Below are 27,963 nucleotides of genomic sequence, written 5' to 3'. Positions count from 1 at the left end.
TGTGCATTTTTGGCGTGATGGTTATTCCACAAGTACAAAGTTCTCGTGGGGAGTAGGGGACAAGGGTCGGAGTTCAAGTCTTCCAAAGAAATTTCACACATATACACTTAGATTAGACTAAAGTAGAATTTCTATTTTTTTATAAAAAAGATTAGTTTAATATTTGGTATGTAGGCTAATAGTCCACACGATATTAAAAATGCCCATCACAATTTAATATGCATATTGTTTTTCCCTAGCTTTTGCTTTCTCTTAATAAAAAAATAAAAATTTACACTCTTTTAAGTTTAGGATTGCTTCTAAATCTATTTTTGAACTTTTCAAAATTGTAAAACATTGAGTATTGGGTATCTTTAAAACTTACATAACAAAAAAGTCAAGAAAGGGAATGAAAAAACATATACATATATCCAGTCGTTACGTTGACAACAAACTAATGAGATGAGGACCTAATCACATTGTTAAAGTACTAATCGTGCCTATTTGGGTTACACATCAAGTATTTAACTGCACACTCCACTGTTGTCTTGTAGTATGCCACCTTCAACGAGTCCTCAAACTTTACATCACTACTTCAATTCATCTCTTCATCAATCTGGACATTCGGAGGATTGTTTTGGTGATCGAGGATTTGAGAATTTGGATTAGATAACGTGGATAATAGTCTTCTTGAAGCGCAAGTTTGTGGTAGATGGTGAGCTTGGAGTTAGAAGCAATGAGCAGAAAATAAAAAGGAGAGGGGGGGAGGAGAAGAGAAGGGTGATGAGTTTTATGTTTTTATAAATTTTCATATTTACTACTTGTGTGTGTGTGTGTGAAGAATACGTGGTTTCATTCTAGTTTAACATTGAAGTTTTGACAGATTCCGATCAAAGGGTGAGATTGACATCGTTCTAATACTCGATGGTGTGAATTGCAAATTTTAAAAGTTAATTGATCGATTTAGAAACAATCTCAAATTTAAAGGGAGTAAAGTATTTTACTCTGACAAATATTATATGTATTGCGAGATTCTAAAAGTTAGTATTTTTTTTTTCCAATTAGGATGTCCAGATTTTTTTGAGTATTTGATTATTTTTTCGGATGTATGCAATCTCTCTGTCCTACATGTACCAAGTTATTGCATGAAGAAATCTTATGTAAAAGTTAGTCTCTTATATTGTCGAGAGAAATTAAGCCTATAAACTACACAACAAATTATTCAATCAACAATATTAATCGTATGCAGGCGTTGAAAAGAAACCTATAAAAGATATCTTTTTATTCTTTAAGTGGTTTTTAATCATCTTTCTTCCTTTGTGTGCTTGACTTTCTTCCTTTGTGTTTATACACAAGTTGGTCTATGTGATTCGTAAGACCTTTTTTTTTTTTTTGATGGTTGATTCGTAAGACCTTACGCCATGCATAAACTAATATTATGATTGTATATCTCTCACAGAATTATTATATATTTAGTTTTTTTTTTTTGGTTTGGATTGAACTTGGTGATTAAGAGAAACTCAAAGTCACATGGATTAAATTTCACGACTCCATTACTATAAAACAAAACACCTGTCCTCCCTAATAACTTTTATATTATTTTCCTTTTCATGTTTTATCACTTAAAAATAATCTCAGTCTAAGTATCCATCTGAAATTTTAGAAAAGTAATATTACTAGTAAAAGTACTCCAAATTTTATTACATAAATCCAACAAATCAATTTATCAACTCATAACAAAAAAAAGAAAGTAATTGAAATTTTATTTATATATATTTTTGACATGATACTAATCATATTTATCATCTATTATCTTGGGTTTTAAATCTTTTAAAATAAAATGTCTAGTTTATTAACCCAAAAAATAAGTAGTATTCTACCTTTTTTTATTTTTTTTAATAGGAAAATCTTTAGCGTTTGGTTAGATTTTTAAGAGGGAGGGTTTATCTAGAATATACACACAACACAAGGACACAGGAGACAGAACCATCACAGAGGATTATCCATCAAAATCAAAATCCCAACTTCAAATTTCTGCGTTTTAAGTTTTTACGAGTCGTTTAAGATTTTTGGTTGCCTGTTTTTAGTTGAAATTCATACTAAAAAAAAAACATGATGTGGGACGAGTGGGACGACAACGTAAACACCGACCACGAACAATCCGACCGACACCAAGACTCCCACCTTAATTTCGATTTCCTCTCTGCCTTGTCTAAACCCAAGGTACGCTATTTCACACCCTTTGTTCATTTCTTCTAATTTTTATTTATTAATTTCGTTGTTTTTTTTTTTTTTTTAATTTTTTTTTATTTGATAGGATTACTATAAGATATTGGAAGTGGATTATGATGCTACGGACGATACCATTCGGTCCAATTATATCCGCCTAGCTCTGGTTTGTATTTTTAGTAAATTGGCGTTTTAAAAAAAAAAAATTTATTTATATTATTATTATTATTATCGAAATGTTATTATGATTTTACTAATAAATTACTCTGTAATTTTGTGCCTGAAGAAATGGCACCCGGATAAGCAAAAAGACCAGGACAGTTCCACTTCCAGATTTCAAGATATAAATGAGGCATATCAGGGTCAGTTTTTTATTTTTTATTGGTTAGTAAATATATCAATATTACAAAGTATTTCTGTGTTTGTTTTGGTGCATTGTGTGATGGCATAATTTGTAGCATAGACATTGTACTAAGGCTTTCGATTTGATTTTTTTGCTGTTGAACCATAAGTGTTTTTAGTGAGTAAAGAAGATAAGCTACTTAACTGCTTGTGTATGTGCTTAGTGTCGTATATTTTGTTTAGAGCCGGTCTTAAGCCCCAAAAAAAGTAGGGTTGTGGTAGTTTGATGGATGGTGTAAAATTTAGTCACTGCTACAAATACGTTTGTTGAGGATCCATGGCCAATCCCAAAAATTTTGGGACTAAGCTTGGTTGTTGTTGTAAATTGTAACAGTGTATTTGTTTGGGAATAAAATCTCTGTGTAGATGCATTTTTAATCTCATAAGAATTTCGAAGTTGAGTGAGTGGAGTGGATGTGTTGTTCAGAGGAGGTTCTGACTTGTGAGCTGGTTGGTGCTTTTTTTTTTGGTAAAGAGGAATATGCATTAAAAACTAGGAAGAAGATAGAGGTTCAGGACAATGCCTGTTAGAGTACAACCCTTGGCTATCAGCCTCAAACACATTCAAAAGGTCCATAGGTGGACTAGAAAACAAAACAAAGTCTAAAACTTGAGAACATCCTAAATTTGCTAAGCGATCCGCACAGCTATTAGCCTCGTGGTAGACGTGCCTGATGCGGTGCTGGGAAAAACTAGTGACCAATTGCCTACAATCATCAAAGAGGGTAGAAACAATGGAGTTAGAGTAGGTCGGGTTAGTAAACGCATCAACTATGGCTTTAGAATCTAGTTCTATAACAATAGCAGTCAAATTCATTTGTTGGCACAACAACAGCCCATCCCTGAGTGCCCAAAGCTCAGCCAAGAAGCTATCTGCCTTCCCAATTTTCCTGGCAAAACCCCCGACCCAATTTCCTGCGTCATCACTTAGCAAACCCCCTCCCCCTGCTATGCCCAGCGAAGAATTGGAGGCTCCATCCATGTTAAGTTTCATCCATCCCGGATCAGGTTTCTCCCAATGAACTTGCCTGGTAATCATGATTTTGGGATTCTTAAATCGGTCAGCACAATGAAAGAACTCCGTCGCTTGTCTGGCAATTTCCTTTGTAATTCTTGGATTAGGACTGTTGTTCTTGAACACTACATGGTCTTGCTGATTCCAAATTAACCAGATGGCAAAGAGAAACATGATATCCCAAGGAGGGTCTTTAGCAACCTGCCCTTTCCTATGGCTACCATTAGTCACAAGCCACTCCCCAATATCTTGGGTAAAGAAGGTGCTGTTTGCAGCTTGGATTCCCAGTTGAAACCAGATATTTTTAATCACATGACAGTCACGGAGAGCATGGGTAATCGTTTCTACCTATCTGTGGCACAAAGGACAGGCAGTGTCTAACGCTATATACCTCCGAGCAAGGCAATCTTTAACTCCAATACTGCTGTGCATACACTTCCAAACAAACATTTGTATTTTGGGAAGTGTATGGAGCTTCCAAATCCACCTCCCAGGGAAGGAGTGCACCTCCGAGGAGCTTGTAGCTAGAGGGTATGCACTCGTCAAATCAAAGGCACCTGATGACGATCGTTTCCAAGCCAATTTATCACCACCTCTTGTGATAACAGGGGTGGGGATTCCTTGTATTTCAGCTTTAATATCAGGGGGAAGCTCAAAAGGAACGAGGGACCAATCCCAACCACCAAAGCCAGCAACATCTTTAACCTTTAAGTCTAACGAATCTTGTGGAATATATAACTGGTTACGAGTTTGTGAATCAAATCCTACATGTTTTGTAGGTAGTAACTGATTGAGTTTTTTCTTGAGTCTAATGTGTGAGAGAATAGGTAAGGTTTTTTTTTTTTTCTTTTTCTTTTTCTTTTTCTTTTTATTTCATGATATAGCTGATCATTGTATCAATATTTGTTAATTGTTATTGCTAAAATTGGTGAGTGGCCCCTTTTGCAGTTCATGGTGTGTTTTGGGAAGAAGAAAATGAATTATTTTAAGATTTTGGGTTCTAATTGTGGTATTGACACATGAATTTAAGAATTAAGATGTATGTATAAATGGATTTCCACAATGGTGGAGACTGCAAAGGTCTCATTATAGGGGCCCCCTTGTGATTACTGTTCAGCAAGGGTGTAAGATTTGTGGATTAAGAGGCATGCTCGGGGGTGTAGATTCCTCTGTTAATTTGATACTGTACTTGAGTGGATTGGTGTTATTTTCTTGAAGTGACAAATGTTGTCTTTGTCAAATTAACAGAAAATTTCCAGAGCCTATTGATTTTCTTGTGTAAAAAGATCAAATTGCTGCTTGGTCCAAACTTTGACTCAACCCGTGTATTGTTTCACGTATATGGTATGAACTTTTGAGCTGCTAAGTGTAAGTTTTCTGGGAAGTAACTGATTTGAAATGTGTGAAAATTTCATGTAATTGAGAAGCATTGAGAGAGAGACATGGGAAATACAAAAGAATGAGTGGAGAAATGGCAAGAGAACTAATTGGAGGAACATGATTTCATTGCAAAATATGTGTCACAGACCTTTCTTGTGCATTGCCTTGTCAATTCTTGTGAGTGTTCTAGGTATTTCCTTAATTTTTCCAATACACTTCCCATATAAATAGACTCATCCCTTTGCCAAACAGGTTTTCTAGAAAGTGCCTTATGGGGAAGTGGTTCCTAGTACAGTGTGTCTTGGGATCTTCTGAATGTCCTTAACAACCCTCTTCATTTCCCTAAGGTTTTGTATCTATTATGAAATTTTTTACCAGTAATTGTTTCTAGTGAAATAAAAGAGTGATTACTTATTTGGGAAAGAGGTTGCTGCTGTACTCTGTATCTTCTCATATTATTCGGTAACTCAATAGGCCAATGACCCAATTCATCTAATGGCACCCCTCCTTGTGAGAAGCAAAGGGTGAGTATCAAGTCTTGGGTTCAACTCAAAGCAGCAACAGGTTCCCCCCCCAACCCTCCTCTCCCCCCCCCCCCCCCCCCCCCCCCAAAAAAAAAAGGAAGACAAAACTCAATAAGATTAGCAACCAAGCACGACAGAGTCACTCAGATTCATTATGAGGCGGATATGGATGGAGGCTTGAAGTTGCAAGTAGAGTTTAGGATGGTCCAATCCCATCACTATCCCTAAAACAAGGTTGTCGAAATTAATGATTATGTTAGGATCAAGATGATGTGTGTTTAAGGTTTTATACAGAAAACGAGAAGGTGAAGAGGGATGTGGTTGAGGTAGGAACTGGTGGGAGTGATCCAATCGGTTTGGAACCCTGAGTACAGTGTTCCGGGTGTAGCAGGAAAAGAAGCTGTACGCGAAACGGTGCTCAGATGAAAATGCTCTTTCTCGGGTTAAGAAGGAAGGATTGAAAAGGTCAAAGTAGTGTTTTGAGGGTTAAGAACCAGAAGTCACCTTGTCATAGCTACTCCTCGATCACTTGTAATCTGATAGTAAATTGTACCCTAGACAGTATGTTATGGTGGAACAGAATATCTGCAACCAAAATAATCAATGTTGGGCCTTCAAGTTTATCTTGGTCCAAGGTATTGTATAATTCCATTTTTCCCTTATAAAAATCTTTATTATATAGGGACAACATTCACGTCTGTCTGTCTATGAAGAAGTCCACTTAGATGCCATTCCTTGACCTCTCAGTCCCCATGTAACATGTCTTATTCTACGGTTTGATTGTGCCACAAGATAGGGTCCTTTACTTGACTGAATAGTGAATGAATAGTTATATGGATGTCAAAGGCTGTGTTGAGAGCATACATCAGCAGCTAATATTAATTCTTCACATCTCTTCTTTTCTCAGCACATTATGCTCATTTCATAGAATTAGTAACAGCAAAAGAATAATTTAAGTAGTAGTCAGTAACTTGTAACAATTTCTTCGTGTTTAACAAGCGTTTTTCATTTTATCCAACAGTCCTGAGTGATCCTGTCAAAAGAATAGAATATGACAAGAAAGGGATGCTTTACGTCTATGATTATAATATAATTGTAAGTGTTACTCCTCTTTCCCTGCTCTACTAAATGTTAGTTTTCCTTCATTTTTTTCTTATTCACCTTGTAATTTTTCATTTGTTGGCTGCAGGAATATCTCAACCGTTACAAAGGCCTTATATTAACATGCAATGGTCTTGGGTTAAGGCATTCAATTTGGTAAGTGGAGATAACAAGCACAGATCTCCTTCAATGCACTTGGAGAAACTTTTGTGGTGCGTGGCACGAATTTGTCGACACTTTAAACTGCATAGTTGGGGATGAGCGCTAGGTCGGGATGCATTAGTTAGTTTAATATTATGTTGTGCTCATGTACAAATGTAAGACTTACCAACATTTTGTAACTTCGTCTTCTTGACCATTTTACCTCTTCTTGGAGGTTTGTTGATTATATATGTCACCTCTTTGGGTAAGATATGGCCAGGACATAATACTTCCATTCTTATTTTTTATTCTGCTGCAGTATTACGAAGTTTCACATGTATAATCAAATGATCGTGCAAACTTTTGAACGAAACTACCCCCGAGAAAAACTAAGGATGAGAATAATAGACAGTTGAGCCAATGAAAACCAGTAGGTACTTGGCCACCCCTCCCTACCCCCCAAAAAAAATAAAAACTCCTAAAAGCAGTTGGCATAGCTTTAAGAAGTGGAATAAATTAGGATCCGGTAACTGATAAAATCTATTTTATGGTTTAAATTAAATTTTACAAATTCAAAAAAATATGAAGCCTTTTCCTCGGACTTGAGCCTTTAGATTGCTCCTGCTGCTAATGGAGGAAATTTTTTGAGCTTTTGTTTAATTCACGAAGTTAGGGATGGTAAAAACATTTCACTTTGGGAGAAAGATGCATATATATTAGATACCTTCTCTTATAATACCAATAATTATCTTATATATTAGATTAGATATATGTGTCATTCCAATCACGTTGTGTTGGCCCCACAGTTATGTAGGACACGTTATGAGAGAAAATACACGTATGATATATCTAATACATAAAGATACTTTCTCTAATGATACATGATTGCCTGATGTTAGACATGAAAAAATGTTAGATCACAGTACTTGGGAACTATGTTCCTAACCTACTGTCACTATTCCTTAAGGGAATGACCTCCTTGTGTATTATTTGGTGTTTGTGAATTGGGGTGATAGTTTTGTATTGTTACTATAAAAATGTGTTCTAATGCCGTGAAATTCTATTATGGTTCTTTTCATTTCATGACACCTAGTACAAGAAATCTACTATAAATATAAAAGAAATTAAATAATTGGCAAAAGATACAAAAAGACTTAATTGTTTTTTTTTTTTTTTTTTTGAGAACTAAATACATTGTTCAAGCAGCCAATTTGACGTGATCTAACATGAAAATACACTCATCATAAAACACTTGGTCAATAAATTTCAGCTCCAAAGGGGTTTCCTTCATTTCTTTTGAATTGAGAGCATAAACTGAATTCTTTCTTATTTTATAACAAATTGAAAAATATAGGAAAATTTAGCTGCAAATAAACTTTATAGTTTCACAAATTACATTCTACTCTTTAAATTTTAACATTCCTGTTTGAAGAAAAACTAAGCAAAGCTTGAGCTTGCAAGTGAATCAAGTGAATCAGATTTACAGAGATCAACAAGAAAAGAAGAAAAGAAGAACTGAGAGTAAAAGAAAGAAAGAGAATTCTAGAAGAAATGCTTGCTTAATCAATACAAAGTACAAATGGTTCAATATATACAATTGATTGACCTCATAACTGTATAATTACAGTTCCTTAAATCACAGAACTAATCCCACTAAATCAGGGAAACAGTTAAACTCAATAGAAACTAACTGTCCCACCTAAATTTAACTAACTCTAAGCCGCCAAGAGTGACAGCGTGGCATAGGCTTATTAATCCAAAACGGTGTCATATGTATACTCTGTTTTTGGTGTTTGAAAAACTAGCCGTTAACTAGCCGTTGCTATTTGCTGATGTAGAGTTGGTTAGCAATTTTAGCTTGGCAGTGGCCTGAGGTTTAGCCTTAGTCTCAACATCCCCCCTCAAACACGAGATTGAATCAGCCAAGAGTTTGCCATGAACAAACAAGAAAGGAGGCCCAGGTAAGGGCTTAGTGAGAATATCAGCATAATTATCTTTCCCATAGATCAATTTGATCCCCAAATCACGCCTAATAACCTTCTCTCTGACAAAGTGATAATCAACTTGAATGTGCTTAGTCCTGGAATGAAAAATAGGATTGGAAGCTAAGGCAATAGCAGAGATGTTATCACACCAAAGGAATGGAATGTGATAAAGATACAAACGAAGCTCCTTGAACAAGGTACGAAGCCAGGACAATTCAGCAGTTGTTGAGGCCAAAGCACGATATTCGGCCTCAGTGGAAGAACGAGAAACTGTGGATTGCTTCTGGATTAGAGCCAAGGAAGACCAACAATCTAGTTATAGACTTCCTATCAGGGGGGTCCCCAGCCCAATTTGCGTCTGAAAAGGCTGAGAGAGTAAGAGGACCTAGAGAAAGATGTATGCCAAAATGTAAAGTGCCTCTGACATAGCGTAGAACACGGTTGGCAGCCTCCAAATGGGTAGTCGTGGGGTGTTGCATAAATTAGCATAATTGATGGACACTAAATGCCAAATTAGAGCGGGTGAAAGTCAGGTACTGTAAAGCCCCAACCATACTCCTGTATTCAGATGGATCAGATAAGCAAGTGCTAGTGTAAGGAGTAAGTCTATTGGAAAAGCAGGAAGGGGTTTTGGTTGGCTTAGCATTCTCCATGTGAAATTTGTGGAGAATATCTGAGGCATACTTAGATTGACATAGAGTGAGACTAAACTTAGTAGGTACAATATGGATTCCAAGTAAATAGGAAATAGCACCAAGATCTTTCAATTCAAAAGAATGGCTGAGAGCTGCAACCAGATGTGAAGTCTAAGGAGGATTATTCCTTGTAATAATAATATCATCCACATAAACAAGTAGATAGATGGTGGTGTGAGAATTGTGATAAATGAAGAGAGATGAATCTGCCAATGAAGCAGTGAAGCCAAGATGAAGAAGCTGAGAGGTAAAATGCTCAAACCAAGCTCTAGGAGCCTGTTTGAGGCCATAGAGAGACTTATGCAACCTGCAAACATGCTGGGGAAATTTAGAATCAACATAACTAGGTGGTTGTTGCATAGACACCTCCTCTTTAAGAATGCCATAAAGAAAGGCATTTGAAATATCCAATTGTCTAAGAGGCCAACTGAAACTCACAGCTATACCCAAGATCAATTTGACTGTTGCTGGTTTAACTATTGGATTAAAAGTCTTAGTATAATCAAACCCAACTTGCTGATGAAAACCTTTGGCAACCAACCTTGCTTTATATCTAGCAATGGTGCCATCACTGTGCAATTTCAGTTTGTATACCCATTTGCAGCCAACCAAATTAACACCAAGTTTAGCATGAACTAAAGACCAAGTCTGTTCCCTTTGGAATGCAGCAAATTCATCATCCATAGCTTTAGTCCATTGAGGATATTGGGAGGCTATTTTATAGGATGGGGGTTTAGTGTATGTGTAATCAAGTATGGCTTTGAAACATAGTTTAGGCTTGGTAATACCATTCTTGGATCTTGTTGTCATGGGATGAGTATTGGTGACAGGAGGTAAGGTAGGGATAGCAGTATTTGTTGGTATGGGGATGTGGTTTGTTAAGATGGTGTTGTGGGAAACAGTGGATGGAGGTTGAATGAGAGGACAGAAGCATCATCAACATGTGGTATAGGATTGGGAGGAGCATTAAATGTGACAGTTTGGACTTGAGGCATAGGAGTGGGAGAAATAGTGGGTGAGCTATCTAGAAGAATAGTAGCAGAAGGTATATAAGGACCTAAAACAGAAGGTTGATTGGTAGAGTGAAGATAGAGAAGGTTTGACAACCAAATATCATGAGAAGGTTGAGAAACATCAGTAGCAGACTTAGAGGCAGTAAAAGACATGAAGGGAAACTTAGATTCATTGAATAGAACATGTCTAGAAGTGTACAAATGATTAGTAGTTAAGTTTAGGCACAAATATCCTTTGGAAACAGTGGAATAACCAAGGAAAAGACATTCTATGGTCCTGTTTTCTAACTCGTGATGTGTGTAAGGCCTAAGTAAGGGATAGCAAGTACAACCAAACACCTTAAGGTAAGTTAAATCTGGATGATGACCATACAGTTTGTACCAAGGTGATAAAAGGCCAAGAGTAGCAGTGGAAAGAAGATTAATAAGACTCACAGTATTTTGGATAGCAAAAGACCAGTACTGAGATGGTAAAGAAGCTTGTGAAAGGAGTGTGATGGTAGTTTCTATTAAGTGTCTATGTTTTCTCTCTATTAGGTCATTTTGTTAAGGAGTGTATGGACATGAAATCTGATGAGCAATGCCATGAAATGCAAGATAGGATGTGAAATCTTTAGAAGTATATTCACCCCCGCCATCAGACCTCAATGTCTTGATGGTAGTGGAGAATTGATTCTTTACCATAGCTTTGAAAATGAGAAATTTAGAAAAGACCTTAGATTTATTCTTTAGCAAATATAACCAAGTAAAATGGGTAAAATGATTAACAAATAGCACATAATACTTGTAACCATTAACAGAATTTTGAGGTGCAGGACCCCACAGATCAGTATGTACAAACTCGAAAGGTGAATGTGCAACAAATTTAGAATCAGGGAAGGGAAGCTTATGCATATTGCCATGAAGGCAATGTGTACAAGTATTTACAAGATTCATACACTTACAAAAAGACAAAGTTTTATTTGAAAAAAGTAAACTAAGAACTTGGTGATTAGGATGTCCAAGTCTGTTGTGCCACAGAAGCCAGCTAGGAGTGGTTGTGAAAGCTGAATTGCAAAGTTTAGGAGAAAGAAGAAGCTTAGATGCTTTGTGAGGGTAGATTGGATACACCCCCACCTTCACTCTTGCCTTTGTAGAGAACTTTCCCCGTGGCCAAAGCCTGGATAGATAAGATGTTTTCATCAAAATAACACCAACAATTGTTATCTTGACATATTTTGTGGACTGATGCAAGATTAAATGCTATTGAAGGAACTCTTAGAACATTTTTAGGATGAATGACAGAATTTTGTGAAAGAATGAGAGAATTACCTATGTGTGAGATTGGTAGGTTTTTCCCATTTTTCACTGTGAGATGTTCTTGTCCATTATAAGGTTTGGGCAAAGAGAAATGATTAAGGCTAGAGGTGAAATGATCAGTGGCTGCACTGTCTGCAAGCCAATGTTGATCTTGTGCAATCATTGAGTTGGATGAAGTAGCCATTGCTGCTAATTTTGTTGGTGGATGTTTACCTTGATAGGCATAGTCCATCCTATGATAGCAATCAATAACTATATGACCAACTATAATACAAATTTGATAGATATGTCCCTTTGATCTTGTGCCTGGTGCTTGATTTGGTGAAAACTGATTTGGGGAAAATTGATTTGTAGTAGAACCTTTGCCTCTACCTCTGTTGGTATTTCCTTTACCTCGACCTCTATTGGAAGATTGATTGTAGGAATTATAGCCATTGTTATTGCCAGGCCTAGGTGCAGTGTTAACAGCCATAGCAAAGGTGGAATCTTTAATTTCCATGCCTTCATTCAGTGATTCTTCCTCAACATTTAGCATAGTAGCTAATTTCATCAAAACTCAACTTTGTGCTTTTGGTTCTGATTACTGACCTGAAAGCACTAAATTCTCTAGGAAGACCTTTAATTGCAACATGTAGTAGTTCCTCATCATCAAGTAGGACACCAACAGCCATTAACTTGTCCCTGATGACCTTGATTTTCTGCAAATAGACATCTACAGAATCAGAACCCTTTCTGACATAATGCAATTCTCCCTTAAGGTTCATACATGAGATCTTGAAATGGAAAAGAATCTGTTTTCCAATACTTTTCACACTTCTAAACCTAAAGAGCAACCAATAGTCAAAGCAAGAATTGAAGGTGTTAATGTGGAGTTGATGAAGGTAAGTAAAGCCTTCTCTTTAGATTTCCAAGTGAGGTAATTTAGATTAAGAATAGTTTTCATTGAACCTGAGAGATCCTTAAGAAACTTCTCTGGAACAAGTTGAGCTTGATCAAGAAGTTCAATCATTGAGTAAGTCTCTAACACCATTGAAATCTGGTGCTTCCAAACTATATAATTGGAATTGTCGAGCTTGACTGTCATCATGTTTGACATATTTGATAACAACAATAGAGGGTGATTAACCAAACTCATTTGAGAGATTGATGTTGATGGAGACATAGTAGAGGATGAAGTTGTTGAAGTTGAAGCTGCTATTGTTGCGTTTGTGCTAGCTGAAGTTGTGCTAGCAGGGACCATGGGCTGCTCTGATACCATGAAGAAAAACTAAGCAAAGCTTGAGCTTGCAAGTGAAGCAAGTGAATCAGATTTACAGATATCAACAAGTAAAGAAGAAAAGAAGAACTGAGAGTGAGAGAAGAAACTGAGAGTGAAAGAAAGAAAGAGAATTCTAGAAGAAATGCTTGCTTAATCAATACAAAGTACAAATGGTTCAATATATACAACTGATTGACCTCATAATTGTACAACTACAGTTCCTTAAATCACGGAACTAATCCCACTAGATCAAGGAAACAGTTAAGCTCAATAGAAACTAACTGTCCTGCCTAAATCTAACTAACTTAGCCTTCAGGAGTGACAGCGTGGCATAGGCTCATTAATCCAAAACGGTGTCGTATAGATACTCTGCTTTTGGTGTTTGAAAAACTAGCCGTTGCTATTTGCTGATGTAGAGTTGGTTAGCAATTTTAGCTTGGCAGTGGTCTGAGGTTTAGCCTTAATCTCAACATTGTCAAGTTGGCCGTATCTTCCATTTACCGTTAGGCCAAAGGGTAAAATACATTCTTGAAATTTGGATTTTACACCTTAAAGTTACATTATATTTACATTAACAATCATGCCCATATTTTCCGTTAAGAGCTTCGTAAGCTTGCATGTTTGTTTGTTCGTCCAATAAATGATATCACGTGGCATAATGAAAATGGTGTGTCATAATAAAAATGACGCGGTATCATTTTATTGGCTGAACTAAGCACACATAAACGGCACCGTATTGTATAGTATCCTATCAGTCTATCACTGTCTAGTGACCGCCCTAAAATTAACTTGCGAGGAAAACAAAAATTGAAATCCCTAAAATTGAAGTAGACAAGAGCAAAAATGGCGAGCGAGGAAGATAGCGCTGTGAAGGAGCCATTGGATCTCATCAGACTCAGCCTCGATGAGCGCATCTACGTCAAGCTCCGATCCGACCGTGAACTCCGCGGCAAACTCCATGTACCTCTCTCTCTCTCTCTCTCTCTCTCTCTCTCTACCTTGTATAGTTTCATCAATTTGTAGCCATGTTGATTTGGCTGGTTTTGTGGTTAAATTTTCTGGGTTTGTATTTATTGCATTTTTTCAGGCCTATGATCAGCACTTGAATATGATTCTTGGTGATGTTGAAGAAATTGTGACCACTGTAGAAATTGATGATGAAACTTATGAAGAGATTGTTCGGGTATGTTCTTTTCATTTCAATTTTGTTTCTTTTTTAATCTTTATTTTATTTTATTTTCGAAATATTTTAAAAATGTAATCTTTATCTTAGTTGGAAGCTAAATTATGGGAGTGGAAGAGATAAAAATGGATAGAGCATAGAGGTGCACTTGGGAGTGTTTTTAAATTTAAGTCTTGGGAGATCTTTTTTTTTCATTAGCTTATTGGGCTTAAAATTAAGCTGGGCAAAAGCTAGGAAGCATGGACGCTTCATTTAACGTGTTATACCCATGTCACACCGGTGTCCTACTGGTTTCATGTTATAATTTTCAGAAATTGCTCATGTTGCTGTGTCATACCCGTATCTGTGTCTATGTTAGTGTTCTTGCTTCTTAGGGCAAAAGTACAGTTTTTTTCCCGATAAATTCAATAGTATAGTTACAATGTGGGAGGGGGGTATTTAAATATTGAACATCTCTATTAGAAACACCAGGAGGTGCCAGTTGAGTTACTAAACTCTTTTAGGGCAATAATACAATTGTACATAAACTAAATAAGCTGGAAAAAGCTCGGGCAAACTGACACTGTACAGGATAGCAATCTTTTTTGTCAATTGAAAAAGTATGCACATCTAGATTTTAGAAGTGTGTGTTTCTCTAGCATGAAGTCAGACATACTCTTGTGGAGTACAGTTTTCTATTGCTGCATTGAGGAGTTGGGTCCTATGTAACTTAACTGCCTCAGAGCTTGAGAGTTGCAGTTATGATTTTTCATGTCTGAAAAGTTTTTTATCTAAACCCATCAAAATTTTGTACAAGGAAGAACTGGAGTCAATAAGTTTCTTTATCAATTTTACTATGTAATCTACTCTTAATAAAAAAAAAAAAGGCAAATGATGTAGAAATTTCATACAAGTAGAACTTGTTCATAGGAATCACCACTAATAAGAGTTCAAGAAGATATTAGCACAAATGCATAATATGCACATTTTGGGGATTACTTGTTAATAGGAGCATGTTTGTAGTTTTGAATGTACTCTTTAAAATAAATAAATAAATTAGACAAATTATGTAGAAATTCCATATTAGTAGAACTTGGCTGTAGCCTGGTAGGAAACACCACTGAGAAGAAGTCCAGAACATATTAGCACTAATGGAACCACACCCCTCCATGCAATACAATGCCCTTAATAGGAGCATGTTTGTCAGTTCTTTTATACTTGTCAAAAAGTTTGTTGGCTCTTTTTATGAATTGTTATTGTTTACATTCTAATATTTAAGAAAAGCAACCTGGGAATGATTTAGGAACTCTTAAACTTTTGTGAAGCTGATGGATAGGGTTAGTATTACTGTGTGGTAATATAAAGAATGCAATATTTTTTTGCTACAGTTAGGTGAGGGACGTTTCCTTGGGCAGGCTTTGAACCTGAGGTGACTCACCAAACATGCAGCTGAGCCAGGAGGCTCTTGGCTATAAGAATGCATATTCAACTAAATCATGTTGATATACTAAATGGAAATTGAGTAGTGAGTAGGAATAAAAATTAGTTGGAATATAAGTTGCTATAATGATATAAGTTTACTATTCATCTTTATAGTTGTAACAGTGAGATATGACCCAAAAAGCCACTAGTACACTGAAGCCTGCATCTTTTTAGTGTGATATAAGTATTACTATCTTTTTGTTTTCAAACACTATCCAATCATCTACAAGTCCAAGAAGCCTCTTGCACACTGAAAGCTTATGTAGCCTGCTGCAGATAAATGAAGGATTTTGAATTCTTTGAAGTCAACTATTACAAAATTGTTTTTAGGATAAATAAATAATAAGAGAAATAAAAAGACTGAAGACTCAGGAGTGAGAGAGGAGAGGGGGAAGTGGGAGGAGATGACAAGGAAAGAGGGGGTGGCGTAGGCAATTTGACAGTAGTTGAATAAGTTGGGGAGGAAATCAGTTGTGGATTCAAGCAATGAGGAGCAGTTTGCAATGGAGTGATTGGGTCTATTGAAGGAGAGGGAGGTGACAGGTGGCATTGACAGTAGAGATTGACTCAAGCCATAGGGTGGGACATGATCAGAGAGAAAGAGAGAGTGAGGAAGAACAACAAGAAAACAGCACCACCAGCTTGATGCTTTGGAACTGTTTTGGTTGGTTCTGTACAATTATGCCTTCATGATTTTCATTCACCACCAGCTTTTTATTTTTCTTTATTTGTTTTTTTGTTTTTATTCAAGTTGTTACCCAGCTAACCTTATAGCTATTCCCTTGCTTTTGAGGAGAAATAGTTGTTCCTTGGACATGAGGAAGTGCTATCCTTGTAATCAAAGCCACAACCAAATGACAGAATGATTAAATCTATGAAATACGCTAAGCAGCTCACGTTATAGTAGGCTCACTATGTTGGTTGAAAAAAATCTAATCCCATTCTCCTATAAAAGACGAAAGTTTGCAAAATCTAATCCCACTCGCGTCCATTACTTATCTTGGGGCATTTTATGATGAGTATTATTTTTATTTTGTTTCATGAAAGTGCTTGTCATTTTCTTAATTTGTATGTGTGTATTTGTGTTTTTTAACTGATTACTTTTTTTTTTTTCCATTACAGACTACAAGGCGCACGGTGCCATTCCTTTTTGTTAGAGGAGATGGTGTGATATTGGTTTCCCCGCCACTAAGGACAACTTGATTTTCTAGTTGTAGTGCATGGTTCAATCTCGTAGGACACCTGATATCAGATATTTTATGTAACTGTATTCTTAACCTTATCAAGCTTATTTTGCATAGCAATGATGAATATGTTTGAGTTATATATTATTCTGGATTTATCATACTGATTTAGAAAACACCCAATTTCTATCCGTCTTGCACTCTTTGTTGTTGGTTCCCTATTCATTTTTGCATAAAAGTAAAGTACATATTTTTTTGTGATCTTTCAAAATCCTGGGATTCACAAGGCTGATACATAGTTCACAGACGCATAGGGTTATTTGGGATGGCTGAAAGAGAGATTTCTACACTGCCTTTGACCTGGTAAGGGTTGTATGCAACCAATGTCTCATAATATGTGAGGTCCAAGGGTATGTGGTTCCCATCAACTGAGACATTGGTTGCACTTAAAAATTTGTAGCCTTTATTTTGATTTTTCCCACTAACACCCTACTAAAATATAGGCTTTAATTTCTTACGCCCCTAAAAAAAATCAGTTGTGTGTGATTCTACAAAAGTTGTGTCAAGAATAAATAAAAAATAGTGATTCTACAAAAGTTTATTTTGATGATTGATTTCCTATATGCATACTTAAATGATAAATCTACAGCCATTCAGCAAAAAAAATAAAAAAGATAAATCTACAGCCAAACGTCTATCTTCCCTAGATCACAAAATTATGTACACATGGAATGGCAAAAGCAAGTGGCAAAACATCCAATATCATACTGCTCTAAAGAATGGCAAAAGCAATTGACAAAAGAACCAAAGCCGGGGGGGGGGGGGGGGGGGGGGGGGGGAGGAAATGATAATAAAAAGGGAAGGTTCAATGCTTATATTCTTTTATTTATTTAGGTAAATAGTAGGAAGGGACCGTGTTCAAATCATAGACATAGAATACTATAAAAAATGTTATTACCATTGTGTTATTATTTAAACTTCGATCAATGCTTATATTATTGCATGAAGAAAAGTTGTGCCCACAAGACTGGAAAGGGGGAACAAATTATTTTTGTTTTTTTAATTAAAAAAAAGAAAGAATGAATGAATGAGTGGTAGGAGAACTATTCATGACACCGAATCTCCAATTAGATTTTTTTTTTTTGAGGTTCAATGCTTATATTCTTTTATTTATTTAGGTAAAATAGTAGGAAGGGGCCGAATTCAAACCATAGACATAGAACACTATAAAAGATGTTATTACCGTTGTGTTATCGTTTAAACTTCGATCTTATATTATTGCATAAAGAAAAGATGTGCCCACAAGACCGGAAAGAGGGCACAAATCATTTTTATTTTTTTTAATTAAAAAAAAAGAAAGAATGAATGAATGAGTGGTAGGAGAACTATTCATGACACCGAATCTCCAATTAGATTTTTTTTTTTTTTCCTGAATAATCAGATTCTAGAAAATCACTACTCCATCATATTCTGGTACATGCAATCTGCTCTACATAAATAAATAAATAAATAAATAAAAAAAAGGCAAAAAGAGATACCAAAGAGTTAAATACGTTGTTGGATGAAGGTCAATTTGATGCGCTCTTAACATAAAAGTACACTTATTATAATACACTTTGTCAATTAATTTCAGCTCCTGGTTTCCTTTCTTTCTTTTCAATTGACAACAGAAACTGTACCACCTCATGATAATTGACAATTTCTTACAAACCACTAAGTAGATCAAGATTGCAAAATTGATCAAACGGTGGCTGCCCATACCTTTTCTCATATTATCTACACCTACTTTCATCAGCGTCCATGTTGCTTCCCAAACCCATCAAGTTAGTTGACAATACAGTTGTGGAATCCAAGCTCTCTAACATACCAGTTCATCAAGCAGTTCAAATGCAGATAACAGCCTCCTTTCTCTGCAAACCAATTCAAGCACATGAGCCCATGAGTCAGGCTCTGGTTTAAATCCCATCTCTACTAATCCAAACATTGCAATAGCTGCATCATCTGCCATATTAGCCTTGCAAAGGTGAAACAGCAACTCATTTGAAGTTGCGTAATGTGGTACAAAGCCCCTACCCAACATCAAATCCAACAACTCTGTTGCCCTCTTCAACTCACCTTTTTGGCACAAGAAATTCAACACAATCCGGTAACTTGCTTTGTTCAGATAAACACCATCATAAGGAAGTTTCTCAAGCATATCAAGTGCCTCCTCAAACTTACCTTCTCCGCATAGTCCTTTAAGTATCACGTTGAAAGTCACAGTATCAGCTCTACATTCTCTTTCTTTCATCTCTTTGAGTAACTCTGTGGCTTCATCAATTTTCCCAGCTCTACAGAAGCAATTGATTAAAGTAGTGTAGCCAATCGTATCAGGTTTCAGACCAGAGCTCTTCAGCTCATAAAAAAGTTCCTTGGCATCTTGCACTCTTCCCTCCTTACAAAACCCATTCATCAGGGCTGAGTAATTGAATACATTGGGACTGCATCCATTGCTCTTCATAAATTCCATTACCTTCCTAGCCCGGTCAACTTTCCCTCCACGGCAAAACCCATTGATCAAAATATTGTAAGTTAAGGCATCAGGCAAGATCTGATCCTTTGAGACCATTTCCTCAAACAGGTCAATAGCTTCCTTAAGTCTTCCACTTTCACAAAGACCATCCATCAGGGTTGAGTACGTAATCAAATTAGGATAGGAAATCTTTGACTTTTTCATTTCATTAACAACTTCAAATGCAGATTCAAGATCCCTGCTCTTGCAATGGTGCTTAACCAAGATGTTAAAAATGCATGTATTTGGCCTCAAGTTGAGACTCTTCTTTGTATGCAAGAGAAACTCTCGTGCTAAATTAATCTGGTTTGATTCAACTAGGAGATTGAGACAAGTGCTGATGGCTTTGAGAGATGGCTTCTCACGAACATATGGCTGGATGGCATAGAACATCTTGAGCACTCTTTCATGCAGAGAGGATTTTGAAAAATGCTTCATGAGATTAAGGAATACACCCTCATGAAATTTGCAAGTTTCATAAGTCATCTGATGCAGAACAGCATCAATGGCTTCAAACTTCTTGGACCGTGCCAGCTTATCGAGGATAGTAGCATAAGTGGCGCCATTGTGATTAAATCCGTTTTGCTCTGCTACCATGTTAAATATTTCAAGAGCATGTTTTGGATCTCTCTCACGTTTGATTAAGTTGATGGCAGATTCGTGAGAGATATACTTGGGCTTCCTCCGAGTATCTATTGTTGTAGTAGTGGTTTCGGGTGGAGGGTCTGGTTTGGGCAATGCAGCTTTCGACATTTGAAGAGGAGAGATCCATGGAAGTGAAGATGAGCATGCTGATGGAGGAGAGGAGGAGAACCAGCAGCGCCTACCAATAGATACTGCCATAAAATTCATGAAAATTGTTGCTGTTTTCAAAGGGCCTCATCATCTGAAGAATAATGAGAGTCTATTAGTCTTTATCTGCGTAGCAAATAACTTTCATAAAATGGTGTAAACAGATAGACTTAGAAATGAAAAATCAAGCAGGCAGCGGCCCAGTTATGTATGTTATAAACTAGCAATGAAGAACAAAATCTAGAAAAGAGACAAACCATAAAGAGAACACACACAAACTTAAGACTTGTAATCCAAATTAATTGCAAGCAATAGCAAGAATGCAGACAAGAAATATCCCATCTGAGGAATAACAGTTGGAATTTAATTAAACCATTAAGCAAACAGATAACAGGGCACATATAAAGAATCAGTGTATAAATCTTCAGAGCCATCTCTGCTGAAATTAATCAATCATCCAACACTTTGGTATCTAATTAAACAAAAAAGGTGATATTGTTCCTTTGTTGATCAAAGAATTTCAATATCTAGGAGCATCATGATCATCCATTGGGGTTTCAAATGAAATATTTGAAGACCTTTTGATTATAAAAACTGATTGTTGAGTGACCAACTGACCATTCAAACCTTTCAATTCATATATGTGGACCTTGGACCTATGAATGGGGATATTCCTGAAACTCACAAGGAAGTGAGTTAGACAAAAAGATAAGAAACTTAGACCCAAAAAGAAAGCCAACTTGGATTTAGGGAAGCCTTCACACTAACCAAGAGATAATAGGAAACATGGATGATTCAAACATCACTGTGTCAGGTTCCCAGATTTTCTTTTTCCCGATATAATTCAAGTGTTACAACAAGTGGGGAGGGGGCATTTGAACCTCGTTCACTTTATATAGGAGACCAGGCAATGCCATTGAAGTATAAAGCTCTTAGCTTCCAGAAGAATTTAAAAATACACTATCCAACAGTTTCACCAGCTCAACCATGAATGAAATTTAGAACACCAATCATAATTGCCCATCTTTTATTGAAAACTCATTACCACAAAATCAAAACAAAAAACAGTGTGTTATTACAGACCTACTTTAGCACACTCCATCTTCAAGCAATCACAGTAAACAGTATCAGAACTTGAAATTCATCCTGTTGTTTAATTGAAAAAACGCTCGCCTTGAATAAAAATTGGTAATTTAGATACCACCTTAAAGCTTAATATCAAGAGGGGAACCCCACCCCCACCCCAAAAAAAAAAAAAAAAAAAAAGACCCACCAATATTTTGATGAAGTAGCTACAGACAAATGTAAAAGGACCCATTACCCTCAAAAAATATTGAAACCAGAAAAAATAATAAAAATTACGATGAATTCAAAGATGTATATTTTAAAAAACTCACCTCAAGGATTTACGTTGCCGAAGCAAGTGTAGTGTTGTGATCAGGAATCATATTTTCCTCTCCAAAGAAAGTCATTTACAAAACCTCATTTATTAATTATCACCAAAAACAGAACTTTTTTACAGGCGGCGGCTCCGGCAGAATGACGGTAGCAGGAGGCTGACGGTGGTGGCGCCCAAGATTTCTCTCTATCTCGCTCGCTCTGTATATGCGCCTTTACTGACTCTCTCTCTCTCTCTCTACTGTACAATACTCAGTCTCTTTTAACAGCCTAAACTACATAATTTTGATTTTTTGTTTTTGTTTTGTTTTTTTACTTAATCAAAATCAAATATTAAAATTTAAAAAAAATATATATATATATTAAAATTTTGGGTAAATTATAAATTTAGTCCCTAACATTTTCGGTGTTTTTCAATTTAATCCTTAATATTTTTAATGTGTTAATTTAGTTCCCAACATTTTGGTATTGTGTTAAATTAATTTCAATCATTAAGTGATGGATGAAAAATATTGATGTGGCTAACGACTAAAATAAAAAATAATTTTTATGTCAACTTTTTTTTTTTTGAGTAAAATTTTGATGTTAACTTAGATGCCATGTGTACTGTTGACATGGATTAAACTTTAAAAAACAAAAATAAAACCTAACTTAATGAAAACACCAAGTAAGCTTTGGAACTAGAAGCAACAATACTGCCTCATAAATCATAACAGATTTTATATTACCCCTACCAAGTTGCTCTCTATTAACATCCCTTACCACAATGAATGAAGCACCATCTTGGAGATATACTATTCATCGTCATTGTGCTTTGTTGTCACAATCACCTTATCAACAACAAGGTAAACTAAGTAAAACCAAGCATCGAATTGACAAATGATGAGGCCGTAAATATCATCAGTGAGCCACACGATCTTCGTATGCTCGTAACGATACCTGCACAGCAAAGGGAGAAGACCTAACAGAGAGCACCGATGTGGTGCCGGCCGAATACCCTCCGAATGTCAAGTTAGAACTATTCTCACAACTCTAGAGTGCTAGAAAAGGGTAAATTATGCGTACTTCGATTTGTAAGGATATTGGGGCTTTTATAGTAGTAGAAAGTTGGCCTCTCTTATTTGGTGTAGAAGTCTTTCCTTATAGGAATCCTTTTGAATAGTCCAAAACGTGATGGACAAGATATTTCCTTATAGAGAAGATTTTCATTAACGCGCGTATCTTCCGGAATTCTCTTCATGCTAGGGATTCTATGGTGATTAAGTGTGTGTCGCAAGTATTTCCCATCTAGGGTTTCTGCAGTATCTATCCATAACAGACCTTTGCACAAGTTGGGCTTGCCCTCTATCGGCCCACAGACATGGATCTGTCAGGCCTATTTAATGGAGGTTCATCAGGCTATATTTTTACCCTCTTCAACCAAATCATGCTAACATTCACTCTAGCTTGTAATACCTTATACTTCCATGAATTCGTTTGTCCCAGACCTTGCAAACCCAAATTGTTCACCAATTTGCGAACAATTTGGGTTTGCAAATTGGTGAACAATTTGCAAAGCTAAGGCCAAGCCATACAGCTCCTCTACTCACTCTGACGAGGGACCTCACTCTAGCGATGACTACAAACCCTATGTCCCCCTTCCCCATCGGCAATCTGACCTTAGAAACAAAAAACCCCACATAGATTTTGACATCGTGATAAATCTAGGATTTTATCATAATTTTGTGTCTTCCTTAATATGTGTTTTGTTTGTTTTGTTTTTTGTTTTTATTACTCTGTTTTTTATTTTTTAAGTTTAATCCATGTTAGAAGTGCAGGTGGCATCTGAGTTGATATAATTTTTTTTAAATTTTTTTTATTTTAGTCGTTAGTCACATCAGCATTTTTCATTCATCACTTAATGGTTGGGACTAATTTGATACGCTACCAAAAAGTTGGGGACTAAATTGACACTTTTGAAACGTTGAGGACTAAATTGAAATACATCAAAAAGGTCAGGGATTAAATCCATAGTTTACTCTAAAATTTTATTTAAAAAAAAAATTAAGTTTTTAAATCTTCAAAGGAAAAAAAATGCTAATTTAGTTAAAAATTTTAAGAATACAGAGAGAGAGAGAGAGAGATGCAATGCAGTGCAATTTTTTTAACATAAAACCGCATACTGCACCGCACTATTGATATCTAATTTAATTGTTATTTTTTAAAAGGGAATTTTAATTGCTAAATGGTTGCACTAAATTACAATAAATTTTTTTGGGAGATATGAATAACAACTTAATTGACCTTATTAATTTTTTCTATGCTTGTTTCTAAAAAAAAAATTTTAAAAATTTCTTTGCACTGAATAGACATAAAATCTTAATTATTGAAATCAATGATCAACTTGTCTTTTTTTTATTCTTCAATTATTTTATTCTATTATAATACACGACTTCTTTTCATTTCTTTGTTTTTTTCTTCAATTATTTTATTCTATTATTCTATTATAACACACGACTTCTTTTTATTTCTTTGTTTTTTTCTTCAATTATTTTATTCTATTATAATACACGACTTCTTTTTATTTCTTTGTTTTTTTCTCTTATAATATCTAAGTTGATTTAGAAATCTAACTTCATTTTACAATTTGAAATCCTATCTTTAGCCAAACTCAACTTTTCCTCTATTGGTTTTTTTTTCCCCCTCTTTTTGCCCAATAAAAGTCGAATTTTAGAAGATGTGGTTATTCCTAATTTGTTTAAACATAAAAAAACGTGGTAAAAGGTCGTTCTGTTCAGTCACAAGAGACTGACACATGCATAAAAGAAAGGTGTCGTGAGACTCGTGAGAGGAAAACCCACAATGGGATAATCTTTCATCTCTGTCTTTCAGTTCCAATTCAAACAGAAATACCCAAACTTCCACAAATTTCAAACAAAATATCCTCATCTTCATCATCATCATAAAAATCCAACGGCCACAATTCCACTCACACCGTACACTCAAACACCACAAAACCCAATATATATACACCCACACACAAAAACAAACACACACACTCACACACCAAACACAAACCCATCTGTCCCTTTCTCTCTTCGATACTCTCTCAAAGTCTCAACAATGGCGACGAGCATCCCCGAAAACCTAACCAGAGACCAGTACGTGTTCCTAGCAAAGCTAGCTGAACAAGCTGAACGCTACGAAGAGATGGTCCAGTTCATGCAAAAGCTAGTCCTGACCTCAACACCAGCTTCGGAGCTCACAGTCGAAGAGCGAAACCTGCTCTCAGTGGCTTACAAAAACGTGATCGGCTCGCTCAGAGCCGCGTGGCGTATCGTGTCCTCGATCGAGCAAAAAGAAGAGGGTCGGAAGAACGAGGAGCATGTGGCGCTCGTTAAGGAATACAGATCTAAAGTCGAGTCCGAACTGTCTGATATCTGTGCTAGTATTCTTAATCTTCTCGAGTCGAACCTCGTACCCTCGGCTTCGGCGAGTGAGTCTAAGGTGTTTTATTTGAAGATGAAGGGTGATTATCATAGGTACATGGCTGAGTTTAAGGTTGGTGATGAGAGAAAAGCCGCGGCTGAGGATACTATGTTGTCTTACAAGGCTGCTCAGGTTTGGTTTTTTTTTTTTGGGGGTTTGGATTCTACTTGGTTGGTGGCTGAGAAAATGGAGTTCTTTTTTAGGTGAAGGTCTTTATTGGGTGTTAAAGTTTCAAACTTTGTGAACGATCTGTGAGAATTTTACGATTAGGTAGCTTTTGGTTTGAGTGTTTTGACTTTGTGAGTTTTTAAAAGGTTTTTTGCTTTTTTGGGATTTTGGTTTTGGGCATTGTTTCGTTGGTTCTTGAGAAAATTGGGTTTTTTTTTTTTTTTTTTTTGTGCGTTGAATTGGGTGTGAAAGTTTCAAAATTTGTGAACGGTCTATGATTTAAAAAAAGAAAAAGAAAAAGAGAGAACTTTAGGTGGCTGTGATTCTAGGGTTTTGACTCTATGAGTGTTCTATGTTAGTGAATGTGGCTCTGCTAAATTGAAGGGTTTATAAATATGAATTTTTAAATTTGTTATCTAAAATAAAAACTGGGAATTTTGATCGATTTTAAAGGAAACTGGTTTTGATTAAAATAGTGGGGTTGAAATTTCAGGATGTGATTTAGTATGTTTTGTCTAATTTATGCATTGTTGATGTTTTGTGATTTTGAAGGATATTGCACTCGCGGATCTTGCTCCAACACATCCAATAAGGTTGGGTCTAGCTCTCAATTTCTCTGTGTTCTACTTCGAGATTCTCAATCAGTCAGATAAGGCTTGCAGTATGGCTAAACAGGTAAGATTGATCTCCTTTTGCCACATGAAAATTTCTCAAAATCATTTCCTTTTGTTTCTGGTGAGCTTGGAAGAGAACGTAGTTCTAGATCTTTTTGTTTGTTAGTCCTTTTTCTGGATTTTGAGATATATGATTTGGCACAGCTAAGCTAATTATGGAATTCAGTGCAGTTGAATGAGTTCCCAGTTATGGGATATTTTTTTATGTTTAAGATTACAATTGCTTTCATTGTATTGTACTTTTTGTCAGCAATGGACATAGTTAGCAGATTCATGTGGACTACAATTGTCAAAACTGGTTTATATGTCATTGAATTAGAGGTACGGTTGGTTTTATAAAGGGCCTTTGGTCCCCTATCAAACAAAGCCGTACTAAGTCCAAAACATAACTTTAGTAATTGGTTATGACATATTTGACCACAGGCCAGTTAACAGAAAAGGATATCTCTTTAGATCTGTCCAAGATGAACCTAAATTTAGAAAAAAATTTCCCGTTCTAATCATGTTTATACTTGTTTACCATCAAGGTAGTCTATTGACTGAGAGTGTAATGCCTATTCTTGAGTTGTCATTTAAGTCTGCTTTGCTTATTTAATAAACTTATGAAGCATCTGGAGAAGAAAAGAAAAAGGAAAAAATGATAACAATCGCTTGCATGATTGCCTAGCCAACAAAAAGGACGGGAAATCAATCGTAAAATTTCTTTTTTAAGTCTTTGGTATGACCACAACCTATATTGACGCTATGCTCCTTTATGCTAGTTGTAGAAATGAAGTAAAAAATGTCATATACGCTCATGAAAATGAAAAAAAAAAAAAAAAAAAATGATAAGTGGACCATCTCAGCTGCAAGTTTTATAGTCAGTTTATGAACTTTTGTTCTCTCTCTGCAAGTGAGTGATGAATTATGTTTGCAGATTATAGGATTCTGATGAGTTTGGTTTGGAGTCAGAAAATTGCCTAATAAGATGCATATATAGTCCCACCTCTATTCCTTTGTGTGTTTGGAGGAGTGGCTGGGTAATATCGTAGTCAAACTGTTATGGCAGTCTACCCATGTGCATCATATTGGGTGAGATTAACCATATGGAAGTCTACATAATATTGTTGATTTATTGTACTCTAGTAATAGTTCACTTTTGGTGTAGTATTTCGAAAAGTTCTTAATGTAAATTAATAGGATGCAACTATTTCAAGTGAAATATGATGCATTAAATGCCAACGTTAATTACTTACCGAAAGTCATACAAATGAAGCTTTAAATACCTGTGACCGTGTTCTACTTTTTCATAGGCAAAGTTTCTGTCCTTTTTCCTCTCATCTAAACGTCTGAAATTCATTGAATTTTATTTTCCTTTTGTTCAAAGGCATTTGAGGAAGCCATTGCTGAGCTAGACACTTTGGGTGAAGAATCATACAAGGATAGCACCCTTATCATGCAACTTTTGAGGGACAATCTCACTCTTTGGACCTCTGATGCACAGGTCCCTCTCTCTCACACCCTCTCATGGCTATTTCTAAGGATAATATGTGTTTTATGATTAGAGAATTAATTGATCAAGATCTAACAATTGGATATGTTTGCCGCTTTGCAGGACCAGTTAGACGAGCCATAGAAGGTATTGTAAGCTTGACCGGTCCTTTTCTTCTAATGGAGGAGGTGGGCTTTGAATGTCATTTGTGTGCTGATTAAAAGTGTGTAATATCTTGAAAGACTCTGGGTATCAAACCCTATAACATGATGTTTAATATTCAGAGTAAACTTGTTCTCTTCTTTGGAAATTGGTTTGGAAAGGGTAGCATTTGATAAGAGTACCTATTAGCTTTTTATATGATGCAAACTTCCTGTGTTGTGGTTAATATGATTATTAGCATTCCGAATATAATTTTTTTTGTGCTGTCTTTGTTTTTGAAAGGCCTATTGTTCCGGGGTGTTTATAACATTTTCATTCTTCAAGCACCAATAACTAACAGATAGCCCGCAATGGCTATCAACGCAATGTCGAGTATGTCGCTATCGATCCCCGACATTTCCAATGATAGAAGCACATTCATTTTATATCT

At 36.0% G+C, this 27,963-nt stretch overlaps 4 protein-coding genes across 6 annotated transcripts; 3 read left to right on the top strand and 1 right to left on the bottom strand.

The window, feature by feature from the left end:
* Positions 1-1,906: 1,906 nt before the first annotated feature.
* Positions 1,907-7,040, top strand: LOC126699493 (uncharacterized). Its single transcript, XM_050397345.1, has 5 exons — positions 1,907-2,202; positions 2,297-2,374; positions 2,495-2,570; positions 6,551-6,624; positions 6,719-7,040. The coding sequence occupies exons 1-5, from the start codon at positions 2,092-2,094 to the stop codon at positions 6,788-6,790; spliced, it is 411 nt and encodes a 136-aa protein (XP_050253302.1). The 5' UTR covers positions 1,907-2,091; the 3' UTR covers positions 6,791-7,040.
* A 6,715-nt stretch (positions 7,041-13,755) lies between these two features.
* Positions 13,756-17,040, top strand: LOC126700423 (sm-like protein LSM3A). Its single transcript, XM_050398582.1, has 3 exons — positions 13,756-13,981; positions 14,109-14,204; positions 16,788-17,040. Exons 1-3 carry the CDS (start codon positions 13,865-13,867, stop codon positions 16,866-16,868), a joined length of 294 nt encoding a protein of 97 aa, XP_050254539.1. The 5' UTR covers positions 13,756-13,864; the 3' UTR covers positions 16,869-17,040.
* A 1,344-nt stretch (positions 17,041-18,384) lies between these two features.
* Positions 18,385-21,846, bottom strand: LOC126700420 (pentatricopeptide repeat-containing protein At5g18475). Of its 3 annotated transcripts, none has more exons than XM_050398578.1 (2): positions 21,590-21,846; positions 18,385-20,318 (listed from the first exon to the last, which is right to left on the bottom strand). In XM_050398578.1, exon 2 carries the CDS (start codon positions 20,250-20,252, stop codon positions 18,708-18,710), a length of 1,545 nt encoding a protein of 514 aa, XP_050254535.1. In that variant the 5' UTR covers positions 20,253-20,318; positions 21,590-21,846; the 3' UTR covers positions 18,385-18,707. The 3 variants fall into 3 exon arrangements, with proteins under 3 accessions (XP_050254535.1, XP_050254534.1, XP_050254536.1); XM_050398577.1 differs by having other exon boundaries at positions 18,385-20,286; XM_050398579.1 differs by lacking the exon at positions 21,590-21,846 and adding an exon at positions 21,276-21,418 and having other exon boundaries at positions 18,385-20,286.
* A 2,582-nt stretch (positions 21,847-24,428) lies between these two features.
* LOC126700421 (14-3-3-like protein B) lies at positions 24,429-27,785 on the top strand. Its single transcript, XM_050398580.1, has 4 exons — positions 24,429-25,190; positions 25,779-25,901; positions 27,267-27,383; positions 27,495-27,785. The coding sequence occupies exons 1-4, from the start codon at positions 24,693-24,695 to the stop codon at positions 27,513-27,515; spliced, it is 759 nt and encodes a 252-aa protein (XP_050254537.1). The 5' UTR covers positions 24,429-24,692; the 3' UTR covers positions 27,516-27,785.
* The last annotated feature ends 178 nt before the right edge of the window (positions 27,786-27,963 follow it).

This window comes from Quercus robur, chromosome 9 (genome assembly GCF_932294415.1).
Source record: "Quercus robur chromosome 9, dhQueRobu3.1, whole genome shotgun sequence".
NCBI lineage: Eukaryota > Viridiplantae > Streptophyta > Magnoliopsida > Fagales > Fagaceae > Quercus > Quercus robur.
This window is presented reverse-complemented; position numbering and strand designations above follow the sequence as displayed.

Coding starts and splice junctions, on each gene's coding strand:
- LOC126700423 (XM_050398582.1), top strand. CDS start 13,865: ATGGCGAGCGAGGAAGATAGCGCTGTGAAGGAGCCATTGGATCTCATC. Junction 13,982..14,108: donor AACTCCGCGGCAAACTCCAT/GTACCTCTCTCT, acceptor GCATTTTTTCAG/GCCTATGATCAGCACTTGAA. Junction 14,205..16,787: donor CTTATGAAGAGATTGTTCGG/GTATGTTCTTTT, acceptor TTTCCATTACAG/ACTACAAGGCGCACGGTGCC.
- LOC126699493 (XM_050397345.1), top strand. CDS start 2,092: ATGATGTGGGACGAGTGGGACGACAACGTAAACACCGACCACGAACAA. Junction 2,375..2,494: donor ATTATATCCGCCTAGCTCTG/GTTTGTATTTTT, acceptor TTGTGCCTGAAG/AAATGGCACCCGGATAAGCA. Junction 6,625..6,718: donor TCTATGATTATAATATAATT/GTAAGTGTTACT, acceptor TGTTGGCTGCAG/GAATATCTCAACCGTTACAA.
- LOC126700421 (XM_050398580.1), top strand. CDS start 24,693: ATGGCGACGAGCATCCCCGAAAACCTAACCAGAGACCAGTACGTGTTC. Junction 25,191..25,778: donor TGTCTTACAAGGCTGCTCAG/GTTTGGTTTTTT, acceptor GTGATTTTGAAG/GATATTGCACTCGCGGATCT. Junction 27,384..27,494: donor TTTGGACCTCTGATGCACAG/GTCCCTCTCTCT, acceptor GCCGCTTTGCAG/GACCAGTTAGACGAGCCATA.
- LOC126700420 (XM_050398578.1), bottom strand. CDS start 20,252: ATGAATTTTATGGCAGTATCTATTGGTAGGCGCTGCTGGTTCTCCTCC.